This window comes from Phaseolus vulgaris, chromosome 2 (assembly GCF_000499845.2).
Source record: "Phaseolus vulgaris cultivar G19833 chromosome 2, P. vulgaris v2.0, whole genome shotgun sequence".
Lineage (NCBI taxonomy): Eukaryota > Viridiplantae > Streptophyta > Magnoliopsida > Fabales > Fabaceae > Phaseolus > Phaseolus vulgaris.
In genome coordinates this window covers 48,377,606-48,394,917 of record NC_023758.2, presented here as the reverse complement: position 1 = coordinate 48,394,917, position 17,312 = coordinate 48,377,606, and the positions used below count along the sequence as shown (strand labels likewise).

At 31.8% G+C, this 17,312-nt stretch overlaps 2 protein-coding genes across 3 annotated transcripts; both read right to left on the bottom strand.

The window, feature by feature from the left end:
* Nucleotides 1-3,585: 3,585 nt before the first annotated feature.
* On the bottom strand, nt 3,586-5,084 carry LOC137809834 (uncharacterized). Its single transcript, XM_068610904.1, has one exon. The coding sequence runs from the start codon at nt 4,461-4,463 to the stop codon at nt 3,747-3,749; it is 717 nt and encodes a 238-aa protein (XP_068467005.1). The 5' UTR covers nt 4,464-5,084; the 3' UTR covers nt 3,586-3,746.
* A 3,844-nt stretch (nt 5,085-8,928) lies between these two features.
* On the bottom strand, nt 8,929-16,570 carry LOC137812919 (AMSH-like ubiquitin thioesterase 1). Of its 2 annotated transcripts, XM_068615174.1 has the most exons (14): nt 16,237-16,570; nt 15,057-15,121; nt 14,869-14,944; nt 14,604-14,789; nt 14,353-14,447; nt 14,024-14,120; nt 13,908-13,954; nt 13,231-13,555; nt 12,014-12,103; nt 11,577-11,639; nt 11,424-11,498; nt 11,268-11,330; nt 10,553-10,605; nt 8,929-9,408 (listed from the first exon to the last, which is right to left on the bottom strand). In XM_068615174.1, the coding sequence occupies exons 1-14, from the start codon at nt 16,345-16,347 to the stop codon at nt 9,234-9,236; spliced, it is 1,521 nt and encodes a 506-aa protein (XP_068471275.1). In that variant the 5' UTR covers nt 16,348-16,570; the 3' UTR covers nt 8,929-9,233. The 2 variants fall into 2 exon arrangements, with proteins under 2 accessions (XP_068471275.1, XP_068471274.1); XM_068615173.1 differs by having other exon boundaries at nt 11,268-11,498.
* Between the last annotated feature and the right edge of the window lie 742 nt (nt 16,571-17,312).

The following is a 17,312-nucleotide window of genomic DNA, read 5'->3' as shown; positions in this document are numbered from 1 at the left end:
AATTGAGAAATTAGGATTAATTTCAGAATTTAGGATTTAGGTTTAATCTTTCATACAAGAGCATTGACGATCTTAAATATAAAATATTTATTATAACTAAGAATGGATATATATATATATTAAAATTTCCATTCTATCTCTTTTTATTTGACTTTGTTATTGATTTAATTTAATAATAAATGTTACTTTCTATTTAAAGTTGAGCTCGATCCATAGCGTTACATTTACAAATAATTTTTTGTCAGAAAATTATTTTTCATTGAACTTTGTTACTGAAAGATTTTTATATCATTTCATTTTTATTTATTTCTAACTAATTCAATTTAAAACATGCAAGTTTATTTAAGTATATAATAATAACAAATTCAAAGCCCTCCAAATTGATCCTACTCTTCTTTCTTCTCTTTTCATTTTTTTTTCATTTATGTAATTTTAATAGTTTGCAAGAATAAACTATTCATGATCCAATGACACGATTATGAAAACAGAGCATTTATATTGTATATAATCAGAGCATTTATCTAATATAATAGGAGATATTGTGCATTAAAATCATATTAATTGTATATTAATAAGATTGATTTTCATAATTGATAAGCATATATTTATTCGCACACAATAGCCTTAATCATAGATTATTGGACTATAATAATAAATAAATCCATTGTTTTAATTAATATTCTTATAATTGGGTTTATTTGGGCCTTAACTATTATTATTGTTAATTTTGTGTTTTTAGAGTAAATTATCCAGAGGAAGCATCTACCTTTGTGAATGGGCCAAATATGCAAAAGTCCAAGTTGCTTCTTGAACCAAAACAGAAAAAATATTCAGAGGAGAAGAAAGAGAAAATAAAAGCTACAAGATTCTAGAAACAGAATTGGAAGCAAATCTTCTGCAAAATAAAAAGAATTATGGAAAGTGGAATTTATATTTTCCCAAGATCCTTGGAGCAGAAAAGCCCTATAAAAGAACACAAGCATCAAGGAGAAAATAGAGAGTTTTCATAGGGTTTTCTTAGTTTCTTTTCTTCTTTGTAATTCTTTTGTTTTGCCTCCGCATGGAAGGCTAAACCTTTTTGGTTGGTTCTTTTGTAATTCCCCATTGAGTTCTGAGGTTTTGTTCCAATAAAAGTTTCGATTTTTAATTCTCTATAGCAGTTGTTTTTATTGTCTAATCTCCTGAAAAACTGATTTTTGTGAGAGGTTGTACTTGAACGCAGGTTGTTCTAATTAATTTCTTGGGCGCATGATTCAAGGGAGAGGAGGTAAGCATTCCCATGGAGTATACGCATGGAACAAAGTGGGTATTGATTAAACTAGTAGACGCATGTTTTACTAGTGAGTTTCAATTGAATCAGATCGGCGCATGTTCAATCTGGTTTAGCTCTGTTGGAGGATTGAGAAAAAATTAATCTTTAGAGAACCTGTGAAGAATTCAATGGTGGAAGAACTTGGGATCAACCGCTTTTTATTTGCTATTTTAATTTCTTTTATATTTTTTGCACAACTATCTCAAACCCCCTTTTTCATCTTTATTGTTATTGCTTGCAGATAGATTTTAAACCCTGATCAACTGATTTTACTATTGGATTCGTTAGGAGACGACTTGGGGACATTTGTCCACAATTATACTATTATCTCTCTAGTGTTAGACAAGTCTACGCTAGAATCATATTAATTTGACAGCAAAACGACAGTTATCAATAATATATTTATCTAAATTAATATTATTACACTGACATAATTATGTAGTAATAATAGTCCCAAAAATCATGGTGACCTTAACCTTGGACAATCACCAGGTCGGACTAATCGGTATATGTTCAACCAAAACTCAAAACCTTACAGTCATGTTCAAATCGGATAATGCTTTTAGATTTAAGTTTTTTGATAAAAAAAAATGTTGAATGCAAAATTTTTTATTTATTTGATGAATTGATAATAGCAAATGTTATGGTTGCCTATGTTAAGTATAAACGACCAAATAAATTAATAAAAGACATATCATAGTTTAATTTTTTATTAATCAATACATTCTTATATAAAGTGATTTATGATAATAAATAATAATGACTTTTGAGAAATCTAATCAAAGTTGGTGTATGTGTATTATCTAAACGATTATCATATTTTTGTTGAAGCAGTGATATAAGGACACATATTAAGACGTAAGCTTCAATGGTTGTATTCAATATAATAATTATATATTCTCATACTATGATAGACTAAATTTATTGTGGTGCATACAATATTTTTTTTTTGTAAAACTTTTATATGTTAATCATAAAATTGTCTATTAAACCATTTATAATTGTCAACTTTATTTATAAAACATTTATTGTTTGAAGCTAATTTCTCTTACAAAGAACATTACAGATCATTCTCTCTCTCTTGAAAGTTTCCTTGTAATTTCATACAATTTTTTTTATTATATCACATAAGAGTATGTGTTTAAGAAAGTTCCAAGTGACTTATTCTTAAAAAATACTTGTATTTTTTTTTTTTGTCAAGGAGAGATAAGAGTGATTTTGTATATTATGTAAATCAGTATAATCTATAATGAGTGTATTATAAACTCAATATAAGTAGTTTAATTTAATGAGTGTATTATATCACTAAAAACATTTAATTCGATCGAGCTTAATAAACAAATATTAATTCGATCAATTAGAAGCTAATTTGATAGATTAAAAAATATAATGCATGATTAAGTTCTCCATTACACTAAATCAAGAAATATTTTTCTCTTCCTCCCATTTGAAGAAAAAACGAAGTTCCATTGAAAAGAGGATGACTTGGTTAATATAAATTATCATTAAAAAAATTGGGATCTTATAAATATTTTTATGTAGTCTACAAAATTTAATTATTCTTCTCTCACTTATGTAGATAATAGGAAATAAAGCATTTTATTCCTTATTTAGATTTGTACAAGATTACACTAATATATCAATACATTGCATCTTAACTAACTCATTGATCACTTTTGTGAAACAATATTAATTGAAAAAGGTTCAAACTCTTGAGAAGAGGTTTACACTCTCTTATAAAAATGAAATATCTTAATCTCTAGTCGATGTGAGATCTCCAACACACTCCCCCTCACACCGATGTTATTAACTCGTACGTAGAAATATATGTTATGCGTGTTCCGACAATAACACGATAAACGCCGATGCTATTAACTCGTACGTAGAAATATATGTTATGGGTGTTCCGACAATAACACGATAAGCGCAATAAATTCTCGGTAGAATATACTTTAAATGACTTTGATACCATGTCAAGAAGTAAATTAACTCAACCTTATAAAACTGGTCCGCTTATTAGGTAAGATTTACACGGTTAATTATAAAAACAAATTAAATGCATGAAGCCTGAACATGCCACTGGATAAATCAAAGGATGATCAACAAAATTAGTAGCTAATGAAGACTCTGATAACAAAACTTTCCAAAAGTAAAAGTTTGATAAAGAATTTGCTTGTTTATGAAGCCACCACTAGATGTGGTGTCATGTGTTTTGCAATTAAAGACAAAATGTTAGTTGAACAAAATAGCATTTCTGATAAATAAAGAAGTGGTAATCAAAAGCCTCCATTTAGTATAGGAAATGAATGATCACAGAAAACAAGATTCCCATTTGTAACCTTTTAACTGCATGCTCATCATACATTTTTTATCTCTCCAAATCATTACCTTGGCATAGTAATTAGCATAACCACATGAGCTAATAAGAACAAAATCACTTGGTGCTTTTCTTGGCCCTCCCCACACGTAAAAAAGAACCCAACCCAAAGAGACTAGCACTTGCTTTAGAAATGCAAGGAGTTGGTAGGTTCAAAACAGGACTAATCCAAACACCATTGCCATAAAACCTACCATAACCCTTACCAGAACGAGACCTTTGCACAGGATACAAATTTAAGGTTGAAAAACTTGAAGATGTTAGTGGCTTAGCAGCTGAATGCTGCCTGCTTGAATTCACTCTCTTTGGAACTGCCACTGACCCAGTTGAGTTGCTCCTTGACAAAGGAGGTGAATAAGACATGAAGCTTTTCTTTGTGTCACAACTAAGACTTTTGCTTCTGCTGAACCCCCAGAAAGAGTGAGTTTTCTTATCATTCACAGCTAAAACTTCTCTAATGCTCTCTTTCTTCATTCTGTCAACAATAGGGGAACATGGGAGTGGAGGAAGTCTCATGTAAGGAGCTTCCCCATAAAGGGTGTGTTTCCGAGTAGTGTTTCTCTTTTGCTGCATCTGAATGGGAAGAATCACCCCATTGGAGAAAAGTTCATCAGCAGAAGATGATTCAAACTCGAGGCTTCTGCCAGTGCTGAACTCAAACTCATGATTTGACCCCAGAAGCATAGTGTCTTTGCGTGACACATCTTGTTTCTTTGGTAGCTCAGAGACATCATGGGAAAAAGAAAAACGAGGGGGAACTATTTCAGAACACATGATCACACTGTTGTTTGTTGCCACCAAAGTGTGAAACAGAAGAAAAGCAAAAGCCAAGGTGGACTTCAAGGTTCAAATGTGAAAAGCAAAACAAGGGAAAGAGATTTAAGGGTTGGAATTTGAAAACATGGGGTTACTTTTGATTCACAAGTCAGAAGTACAAGGAAACAGAAGGCATCCAGATACAGTGTACAAAAGGAAGAGCGTGTGTGACCATTTTGTTTTCAAGGGTGTGAAAATTGGAAGATCAAAGGAGATTCAATGTTCTTCTGTGAAGAGGAGGCACAAGGGTTTTTTTGTCTATCATTGTTGGTGAATAGAAACAAAAGAGGAAGACAGAGAAAATGACTTAAAAAAGAGAAAATGTTGTGTGTGACAATTTTGAAATTGTAAAAAAGGTTGTAAGGTGGAAAGTGAGTGAAGGTTAAAGGTATGTGGCTGAAACCAAGATCTAATTCTGCTGAATTGAAGGAATAATGTTTGGAGTTTTTGGTCTGCAACATACACTTGTTCCATAAGATGTAGACTTTGGTTGTTCTTATCTCAAACCATTGATCAATTCCCATATTCTTTTCCACCGTCATGTTTGTATATAATTTTAAGGTTGGTGGGAGCAACATTGTCTCTTCTATGACATAAAGTGTAAACAATCACAATTTATTCTAAGTTAAAAAAAAAAATCATTGAGATGATGATGAACCAATCTCAAATGAACATTTCTAAATTAGGTGTTGTTCTTCTTCTTGTATCTGAGGATCATTTCTTAAGAAACATTTATACCATATTTAATACTGATTTGATTAATCACATTACACGTGGATGGACCATACTGCAATCTTATGGGTTAAATCTCCCCATAATTTATTATAACATACTAAATACGTTTTCTTAATTTTTTAATTAAGAAGAAAGAATCTTCACCCAACCACATTAAGTATCACAATTTGTCTTTTTTTTAGCAATATTTGTTGATTGAATTTTTATTTTATCAATGGAATTTGTAGAGTTAGTCTTGATTTTAACAATCGTCCGATCATATTAAAAAGGTATTGTCTGTTTTGGAGTTTTTGAACTTCGTCACAGTTTTATCCTTAAAAGACATCTCAGTGGATTAAGAGATAAATGTGTATTCAAACTGCGTCATTGATCTTGATTTTTAAGCGATGTAGGACTATATTGACCATATCGAAACAAAATTTAAAATTTTTAATTATAAGATTCAAAGTTAATTAAGCTAACCATGTTATTTGGTATGATTAGATAAAATAAAAAATATAGCATTACATGAAAAAAAAAATAATAATAGAAGCACGATTAATGGAAGCATAGTCAAATCAGAGTTTCTGTAGACTGAGAAATTTGAAAGGGAGAAAAAGAAGTTTGGTTACTTTAATATCTTTGAAAATTGAAAGTTCGATCTTTCTATAATCGCGTTATTAAAAAATGAAGGTAACGAAATGAAAGTACGTTGTACCTGCAATATTATGGGTGCCTCTAATAATAATAAATAAATAAAAATTAATATTAAATAAAATTATTAATGTCAAATAAAATAATCTTTAAAACTTATCCAATTATTTTTTTTAAATATTTTACAAAATATTCTTCCCCCGTCAATCAAATCATCCATTATTTATTAATAAAAAATCATATTTTTACTCTTCACTTTTTATTTTTCTTCCATGGTTGTCAACATATATTTTTTCTTTAAACAATTACACTTTTCATTTTCTTTCTCTTTCTTTTTCTTTATTTCATTTTCACCGGAAAATGCAAGCTGAAGAAGAAGTGTTATTCATTTATACAGTTACACCCCATTTTGCAAGCATGAAAAGACTTGTTAAAATATTAATGCTCTATATTCTAAAGAAGTGGTTACGTATTATGTAACAATCTGCTATAAAAACTTAGTCAAATTAATTGATGATACTGACTCAATGTTTCTTTACTACCCAACATTACTTGTATCACACCACCATCTTCATACTTCTCAGGCTTTGAAATGGAAATATTCACACCTTCCTTCTAATGTTCTTTATTATTCATCTCTAATCAAAGTTATAATTTTACTCATATTTTTTTTTTCAAAGAACAGGTAAGATAAGAACCAACCAATCTCTAGTGTAATCCATTTGACTTTTCTCCTTCTAATTCTATCTATTGTAATTGATTCAGAGTGTTTTTGTTCTTTCGACCTATGTGATTTAGTAAACGAAAGCGGTGAACTTGTAAAATACTTCTATTATGAAGTGGACTTTAAGTTTAACTCAACTCCATAAAATCAGCTCATGAGGTTGAGGTTTGCATCTACTTATATACAATGAAATGTCCTCATATCTAGTAACAACTTCAACGTTCAAGTCAATTTTGTATATTCAAATAAGTCATTAATGTTACTTTACCTATTTTATACTATTTTTTGGACCTCTATTTATACATATCCATGATGGGTTTCGCAGTGGATCATGAAAAATGTTGAACTTTCGCTTGGACCTGAATATTTTCATTAGTTTATGTCATTGTATTATTTGATGATTTAATCTTTAAAGTAATTTCCAGGTGATCACATCTATAAAGACGTGTTTTTCGAGAATAGTTTGAGTTTTTCATAATTAAAAAATCAAGAGAATTGCAGACTAGCCGATTAACCGAATTGTATCAGATAGAATCCAAGTCGAGGGAACGATATAACTATTTGTACAATTTTCAAAATAAAAATTCTCATTAAATGTTAATACAAGTTAATAGCATAATTTTACTTTTGAAGACAAATAATTTTTCAAAAGGAGTAAAAATTGGAAACAATGTTGTTTGAGTATTTAATGAAAGGAGAAGTGAGGTTTTGAGGATGGTGGTTTGCGATGCTTAATAGTGGGCTTGGCACAGCATGGAACCCACTTAGGAACTGTTTGAAGGAGCCCACAGAGCATCTATGAACCCTGAATTGGTCATAACAGAAGCCATTGTTTGGGGCAGGAAAAGATGTAACCAAAATCATAAATGAGGTACAATTTGTTGATCCAAACAAATGCAATTTATTGAATAATTTGTACAACAGTGTATTTTGTGTAGACTATGATATCTATAGTTGAGTGTGACTGATCTTGGTTTGATTAATAAATGATGTAGAGAGTAGGATGTGATTGGACCCAAAGAAAAAGTTAAATGTCACCACTGTCACCACTGCCTCATCAGTCAAAAAATGAAAAACGTCCTTCTATCTGCATATTGGCCTTTTGTACAACAGTATCACTCACACATGGCAGTATCAGTCACACATGGAGACAGTGGCCATGAATCACAGATCAAGCACCCTTAGTTGGCATAATCTCATAACCCGCAAACATGTAACATTAATGATTTAGTTTGAAGATAATATTTATGATTTATTGTTAATAATATTAAATTTTCGGTTCATCCTTACTTAGTGTTATAAGCCGAACCCGATAATAGGATGAAAACATATCTGTTACCGATGTCTGAAAATGATATAAAACATTTTATTTACTCTTCATAAAAAGTGGAGGTGATTGACTGAATATACAAAATTGTAATTAATTTGGGAATATAACTCATAACAAGACCAAATATAAGGGAGGAACACTATCCTATATAGAAAAAAAAAAACAACTCACAAAACATCCAACACACAGGGAGTACTTTCAACTAATATTTTATACTATACTCAACTGTATACACTAGTTTATACTCTTACTGACTTGAGCGTTATCTTCTGCAGGTGAAGTCCCTCATTTCCTTAGAGTCAATTCATGAAACTTGCAAGAATATGATTCGATGACCATCTCGAAAATTAATCGATCTCAACTGAATGCTCCAATGAAGAGACATCCCTCTTTTCTAAAACATCTTAATTTTTTTTAATAAATTATAAATATCAAAAAACATAATTCACAAATATCAAAGAAGCGTAATTCACAAATATCAAAGAAGCATAATTCACAAATATAGCATAATTCCATGAAAAATATATAATTCTTAACTATATATCTTGTTCAGTTAAGTTATAAAATTTTAGTTCTTGGATTTTAAATACAATTTTTTTTTAAAAAAATAGTAAAATGGAGCAAAATTGATTCTAAATTAATTTTAAACTAATTTTAGATGAAATTTTAGAACAAAAAAGTATTTCAGATTTTTTGTAAATTTCATCAATTATTATACCATTAAAAATTGTAAATCTATCGATTTAATCATTGAATTGTAACTTTAAAACTAGACAATAATAATATAGTAATAAAATGATTAAATTTTTAAATATTTTTTAAAATGTATTTAGTATATTAATTTTGATCTACACAAATGAATGATAAAATCTTCTAATTACTAGGGTAGTGTTGAAAACTTATTCAGTATATTTTATTTTCAGTTAAGATTATTTAATATGTAATATCTGATATTGGTAGAGAAGCAAGTGTAATCTACTACACACAAACACAAGCAGCACTTGAAAGCTGAGGATCTATACCCATATATTGAGCTAGTAGGTACATTTGATTGATGCTGATATAATACAGTATGAGAGGTAACAGTCACAAATATCCTAAATGCAATACAGAACAAAATAATGACCGTACAGGCCTCCATTGGTGAATAGTTCCAATCTTTTTACAGACACATGCAGACATGACATGCATTATGATGGCCATGGCTGATTCAATGGTAAAACCTACAAATCTTGTGTGAAGTTACTGTAATATGAATAATTAGATGGGTATTGTAGTTTACACATCAAGAAAAACAAACTACTTGTCATCGAAGATCAATGACATCAAATTTTAAATCTGGGTTCATGTAAACATCTGTGCATGTATCGTAAATGGGGCCACCATCTGGAGGCTGATTATGTGAATGAAAGCCACGTTGCGGGCATTGTCTTATGACCGACATTCCACCAGGGGTTGTCAACCGAAAAATGCCATGGGTTCTGTACATGTAAATAGATAATAGTCATTTCAAAATAGACAATCTTTCAGGCACCAAATAAATCTGAAAAGATTCCGGCTAATTCCATATAGTAGGGGCAAGAATAGTAAACAGCTGACGTAGGAGAAGCACAGCCAAGAGGGAAGCCATCATATTACTGTTTCATTTTTATCTTTTTATATATTTTTTTCTTAGCAGCTAAAGTGGAAAAGGGTTTTAAGAATTATTTATCATCACAAAGTACCGACCAAATCAAAGGCTATGAAAATGAGTGATAGCCATTAAAAGGACAAGAGAAAAATGTAGGAGTGGAAAAAATGAGAATGTTAGAAGGGATGCGTGATTACAAGTCATTATACAAATTGATTGTACAAATGAAGAGATTGGTGTAACACCAATGGAGGAAAATACTACAGAAAATCAATTAAGGTGGTTTGGCCACGTATAAAGAGGGCCCCAGCGAGGAGAGTAGTGTATATAGTATGATTTTAAGTCTTGTGAAGAGGAAAAGAAGGAAACAAGGAAGAACATAGGAAAAAGTTGCCAAGAAGAATCATCAGGTACATATCATCTTTGAAACTTTGGGCCTTATTACCGAATAAAGATTTTATTGGAAAGATTAAACAAGTAGGTGATATCCATTTAGGAATCGAGCCCTTAATGAAAAAACTATAGGCCCTATAGAGGGACAAAAGCTTAAATTTTATGCAAGTAAAACTTAAGAAACATAGTAACAACAAGGACCAATATATGCCAATGGGGCATATAGGGACCAAAACTTAAGGGTTTTAAATTATTTATAGAGAGGCTACTTCCTAAATGAGTTTCATCTATAAGACCAACTGATTAGGTCAAACTATTGGAAAAAAAAAGACTTATGTAAAAGTTGAATTATATAAACATCTCCCAATGGGATTACTGATCACTTAACAATGAGAGATCCTAGGATGTGAAGCCAAGTCATGCAGTTATTATGAAGAAAAGATCAACTTCCTAGTACAAATAGGATTACTCTTAACTATCAAGGCAGCGTTATGCTTGGTAGTTATATATCAAATTTAGTCTCACAAACTTAATTTTTAATTGGATATGCTCTATTTTCCCTTTTCCCACATCACGACAGACATTTTGAGACACGATGTTACCTTGAACTGTCTGTTGGTGCCATAACTATTGCAACAGCTTCTGGAAGCATAATCTATAGAGACAAGTATTTGCATAAGATACAAAGAAAAAATATAAAGAAAACAACAGAAAAATAAAATGTACTCAGCTTGATTAGTATTTAAAAAGCACAACAAATGTGTGTGATGTGACACAGGCCTCTGGAGCACTACAAATAGTCCCGTGTTTAACAAAAACCGTAGAAGAATAAATTTTAGAAAAATCAACAAATTTCTAAGAGATCGATAACAAAGCAAGGTGCGACCCCTAGAAACATATGTGTCTGTGATGTGACACAGGCCCCTCTAGAGCACTACAAATAGTCCCGTGTTTAACAGAAACCATAGAAGAATAAATTTTAGCAAAATCACCAAATTTCTAAGAGATCGATATCAAAGCAAGGTGCGTTAGAAACAGATCTTTCAGGTATATTGTGAATTGTACTCTGTATATGAAATTATACAGTTATACTCAAATATATGTTTGATACTAAAGATGTAAAACTGAATCTAGAATGAGTAGTTGCATTGCAAGTCTTCACGTATAAAATTCTGCAGGAAATTTAATCTGGGTAGATCTGTAGATCTCTCTTTTTCTACCATTTCCTCATTGCAAATAGCATAAATATATTTCAAAGACTAATGCAAACAAAATAACAATCTCAACTAAAACTTAAGAAACCTCTCTTGAACTCACCTGATATGAGTAATGGGTGTGTACATCAATTGATGACATGAAACAAGATTGTCTGGGATGTGTCTGGCAATGCAGAATTATATATATGAGTGTTGCAACAAGGGAAGACAAGCAAATTAAATTATGCGATGAATATGTACAGAAAACTGAACTCACATGGATCCATCCAAGGGGGAAAAGAGATTGCTTATCCTGTACTTCAAATATTTCCTCTTCGTTTGTAGCTTGGCACTGCTCCAAATGTAACAAATTTTAAACAAATAATTGTAAAAGATATTACTCAAAAGAATTGAGATGAATATTTCTTACAGAACTAGATGTTGCCTCCTGCTTTGGGATTATTAGAGCGGTAATATAAAATTTTCTGTTTTTCTGCAGATCAGATGCATTAGCAAAATATCAATAAATATCTCACAATTTCAGCTAGCAGATTGGTGAAAATCTTACAAAACCCAGTATAGAAAAATATGTTGTGTAGTGTGCCAATTTCATGCCCAAACACGCATGACTAAAAGACAAAGTCCACAAATTGTTGTTGCTATGGACATAACACAATTATAAAACTAGTTTAAATTTCTTTTTGGTTTCTGGAAATCCAACAATAGGTTAATTTTGTTTCTAAGATGGTACATGAACAGATTTCAATGCAAATGGTAAATAATATGGATTTGATAGGTCCCAAGCTAATCTTGGATCTATCCTTGATTGTTGCTTAAAGTCCCAAAAAATACGTGAAAATCACTTACAAGCAAACCTGCAAGAATACCACAAGTCTCTAAATTTTTGTCAGTGTTTGACTTGGCTAGCTTCATAAAAGTCTTCATCATAGAAGTTGACTGCACATAGAAACAATTGTCAGGAAAATAGGGAATATACTACAACTGAGCATAGTTATTCCTCCCCAGAAATGTACCTAAAAAAAGTGAGAAAGAGAGAAAATAGCATGTGCTGAATTCTGTGTTAAATTATATCACAGCATATATTTACATTAAGGGTCATAACATAAATACAAGAACGTATAGTCTCTCTTAACATAATTAAGTAACATGTAATCCACCCTATTTACAATATTATTATAATTACATTTTTCTAACAACCCCCTTATGTTGAAAAATATAATCCTATGTATCAAGAACAAAGGTAGTGGTGATTCTCCCAACAAAATCTTCTCTTTAATAAAATGATATCTCTTATGATGTATAATATATAGTGAGGATTTTGTTGCCAAGAATGGAGGAAAACATCCCAATCATGAGATAAAAAGCCATAAGAATAGCATCTAACCCAAAATTAATGAGGAACATTACCATGAAACAAGAGCATCCAAATTGTTTTGATTAGGTGTGTGTTTTTACATTAAGCAGACTCATATTGTTCAGGAGTACGAGCACAGAAGAAGAATATCATGTGAAGACATAAAATATTGAAATTGTTGAGATGCACATTCATAGGCATTAAAACTTCGTATGGTGTAAAAGGGAACACCAAATTGAGCCTTGATTTTATAAATAAAAATGGAAAAAGAAAACAACTCACAGTGATCTTTCATAAAGAATAATCATCCATAAAATTGACAATATTTTGACCCATGTCAAAATATAACTAGGATCCTAAACATCAAAATGAACTAAAGTAAAAGATGTAGCATGACACAAGACAGCAACAGTGCTGGTTAGGAACCACAAAAAACATCGGGTAATAGAGATTCAAGGAGATAGTGCCAAAAACTAGAGTGGGTCCACCAGGCAAGCACGGGTTATGGTTACTACTGAGTGATAAATTCCGTATGTTTAAAAGTGGAACATACATTTATATTAGGGAAATATAAGGATAAATAAAAATAAGTATGGGAAGATAGTTAGTCTAAGTAGCATAATTAGATAACATGTAACCTTTCCAATGACAATTTACAATTACATTAGAATACAAGAAGAAAGCATCAAAGAATGTTATTAGTTCTTACAATGTGTAGTTGCAGAGGAGACTCAGCACGAACATCTGTTGTCTGAATTTCTGTCTTACATCCTTCCTCAATAACATGAGGTGACACTGCTGGAATCAAATCTTGTACTTCAGCAAGTACGGGTGGAGGAGAAGGCTGTCTGATAACTTCTATTTGAGTAGGGATTTCTGTTGCTTCAAAAGAGATAAGAGAAGGAGCTTCATCAGCATGCTTTTCCCGGGAGTTGTCACTCTGGGTAACAAATGATTCTAAATCTGATCTATGTTGTTCTGAAATGCTATTATCTTTATCACTCAGAGATCCATCTTCCAAGGGTTGCTGAAGGCTGTTTGTGCAGGCAGTGAATCCAACAGGATGGATTTAGTTTATATAAAAAGTAAATAGATAAACAAGCTCAAGGTGCATCATGGGCAAAAACATTTCTTTTATGATCCAGCGGGGCTCAAAGTAGGCCTTACATGATCAAGGGGGAGGGGGGAAAGGGAATGGGAGAAAGGGGGATGTCCCACTGCTTAACCAACTGAACTAACTCAAGGGACATCAAGGATGATAACTTGAGAAGCATTTCACTAATCATCAAATCAAACCCTTTTTTTGAATAAATTATTTAAATGAAGTACCATTATTTAGAAATGCCAACATAAAAAAAACTGCAGAAACTTAAAATAGGCCATAACCTTGGAATTTCAACTGGAGACAAATCTATGATGGTTGGATACCTGACCTACATCCAGATGGAACATTCAGAATGATCTTTGAACAGAATTGAAAAAGAGCTAAATTCTAAGCATACCCCTTTATCACTTGCAGGTGGTCGCCACTGCCCTTTAAGCCCATTGGGACCTAGAATAGAATGTCTGGAGAGAGTTTCCTCCTTTGGACGTAGGAGACTTAGAGATCCACAGAAAACAAGCATAATCACACGGGTGGTTATCAAACAAAACAAAATCATCTAGCACTATCCACTTTCATATGCAAAGTCCAGTATGACAATTAAAGTAACTAAACAGATTATAAAACTTCCACATAATGAAGAGAAAGTGAGTACAGTTTTATGCAGTACTGATCACCGTCAGGTGGCAAAACATACACGGAGGAAAAGTCCAAATGTTCAATACTTACAGTCTCCTCATATTTTCTTCCACAGGCCTTACACTAGAAAACTGCTGGCCCCTGGATCCTTGGTAAGCAATCTCTCTGGTAGTTGGTACGATTGCCTAGCCACATAGAATACAACAGCACATGGATACAAGAAATTCTTGAAAGGGGACTTGGGGAGCATACAAATAGCCAAAAAGAATAGATGTAATTGTAAGGAATGATTGTGATTGATAAGCTACAGCCTTCAAAGCAAATTCTCAGGGAAATTTTACCTTTGTTTGATTATAACTAGCCAAAGTTTGTTTTTTCACTGGAGAAACCATCAAATTAGTTGAATGACATTTCTCCCGTCCATTGTGTTTGTGATGGTGGTATTCTCGCCTGCTGTTAAACTCATTGATCTTCTGTTGCACCTTTGGTTTCAATTTCTCCAGCTCAATCACAGAATTTAACAATTTCTATAACAAGAACCTTAAAATTAAATTACATCTAAGAATGTGCAACAATTTGTAGTTCGAAGACAAGATGAAAGCTAACCTTTCTCAAAATTTCTTTCTTGCTTTGTGGAGATGATCTATAATCTCGGTGACGTGGTATTGTCTCAGAGACCAAACTAACACCAACGAAGGACAAATACCCTCAATTCAGTTTGATGACAAAGATAAGAAATAGAATATAATACAACATTTATGAGTCAAATAATATAAGGGGACATCTAACTTTACCTAGAAAATCTTAGGAGCATGACATATAGATCAACAATATTTTTTTCTGCACGAAAGATATCAGCCTGCAATATCAAAACAAAAGAGAGTTAATGCAAAGCAAGTATTGAAAAAATTATCGGAAAAAGGAAAACATTACCATATTAACTTTTCCAGATATTGAAAAGTATTAAAGCAAGACAATTAATTCGGAAATATCAGTACAAGCAATTAGCACTAAAAGTAAAAATATGTCTCAAAGACTGAAATTATTACTTGCCATGCTGCATATATAACATGACATGGCTGCAAGGAAAAACCGAACATAATAGCATAATAGTTGGATAGTGAAATTCATACATGCAATTTGTTCATGTCACTCACAATTAAAATCCTAACTTACTATCGAACGCTTCTATATTTAAAATCAATTTAAAAAGGGTAAATACTAATATTTTCAATTTGTCCATTTTTATGCAAAGGCGAGTACTTGCACAACAGTAAATTTGTCCTTTGTTTGTGACTAGTTGGTCCCGGGTTTGAATCCGAAAACAACCTCTCTGCATAATATGAAGGGGAAGATAGTACAGTGATAAACTCCGTAATCTTCGTTCAAAAATGAGCCTTTGGGCACTGGGGTATCTTAGTTTCTCCAACAAACAGAGTTTATCAGCTTAGCAGCAAACATGCTACATCACAATACATATTGTGTAGTTAGTTATAACTGTAGCCATTAACTAGGAAGAGTGTGGCTTAAACTATTAGTTCTATGCTTCTCTTGTAACTTTCTATCCTCCCCTATCCCTCTCTATCTTATAAATGCAAGTTAAACCTCTTGCATAAAAAACATTTTCAGTCAATTAAATCAATAATAACAATGAGCTTCTACCATGAAACCCCTCCTCTAATTTGGCCTCTACGATTTGTGGCCACATCAAGTTAGTTTCACTTTCATCACCTCTCGATAAACAAATAACAGCAAAAACATGATTTTGAGTGTCATGAATATAACCTAACATTCTCATAAATTTAAAGTAATAATATATCATAAATGACAATTCAAAATAAGGCGGTGAAAATTGCAATATATCAGTGAAACCTATCTTTGCCTCGTCCTCTTCCAGTATATTCTTACAAAATCAAATAAAGTGCTACCAAATTCGTCGGTGTTCACATCGTACGCAGTGTAAAGGAGAAATACCTGTTTGAGGATATTGTCAGCGATCCTGTAGTAGAATCGGAGAGCAAGTCGATTATCAACATCGACTTTCTGCGTACTCGCAGCAATATTGATGGTCTCCGAAGAACACATCTTTTTTATTCCGCAGAATATGAATTGAATATGTTGTTGCTGATGCTGTGCGTTTCACTGTGGACGCAGCTCCACTCTCAATTTAGCTTCGCCGAGTCGTCGTCAATGGCGGCTTCGGAACACAAAAACAGATCAGAAGATGCCATGTCATTCTGGTTTCTCGCGAGGGCAAAATGGTAATTCCTGGTTAATATTCTTTTTTTTATAAGGTTTGTTTTGATTTGTTTACCTCACACGAACCTCGTTTTTATTTTTTTATCTTTTTATTAATTTTTAATTTGATTAAGTCCAACTACCTTAATAGATACGAGTTTTGAAGTTCTTTTCATTCATGTCATGCCAATTGACATTTGTAAAGTATGTACCATAACAATTAAAAGAAAGAATTTTTTTAAAAAAAAAACTAATTCTGTTAATCAGGAGTAGGGATGGCAAAGCGGCCGGACTAATGCGGGACGAGCTAATGCGGATTGAAAAGGTTAATCCGTCCCGTATTTTTTATTTGCGGGTCGCGGACCAATCCACGTGACCTGTCTCGCTTTGTCATCCCTAATCAGGAGAATAGTATATTAACATAATATACTTAAAAGTGATAAAAAATATTCTTAAAATATTGAGTAAAGAGTTCAAGTAAAAAAATCTACAAATAATTTATTACTAAAGATAAAAGAAATGGCAAATTATCCACCACTCTCATTTTATTCTTTTTCACCTTCATATTATTAATGGTGAAAAGTTAATGTTAACTAAATAAAATATAATTTTACATCTTTAGATGAGTAATAATACCTAATTTTTTATCGAAAGATATTACAACTTTTAATATTATTATTTTAATATTTTTTATATTATTTAATTATTATTTTTTATTATATATATTTATTTTTAAATCCATTACATTAAAAATGATATATAATTCTAATAGTTTTCAATCTATCATTTATCCAATTTCTTTGATCATTTGT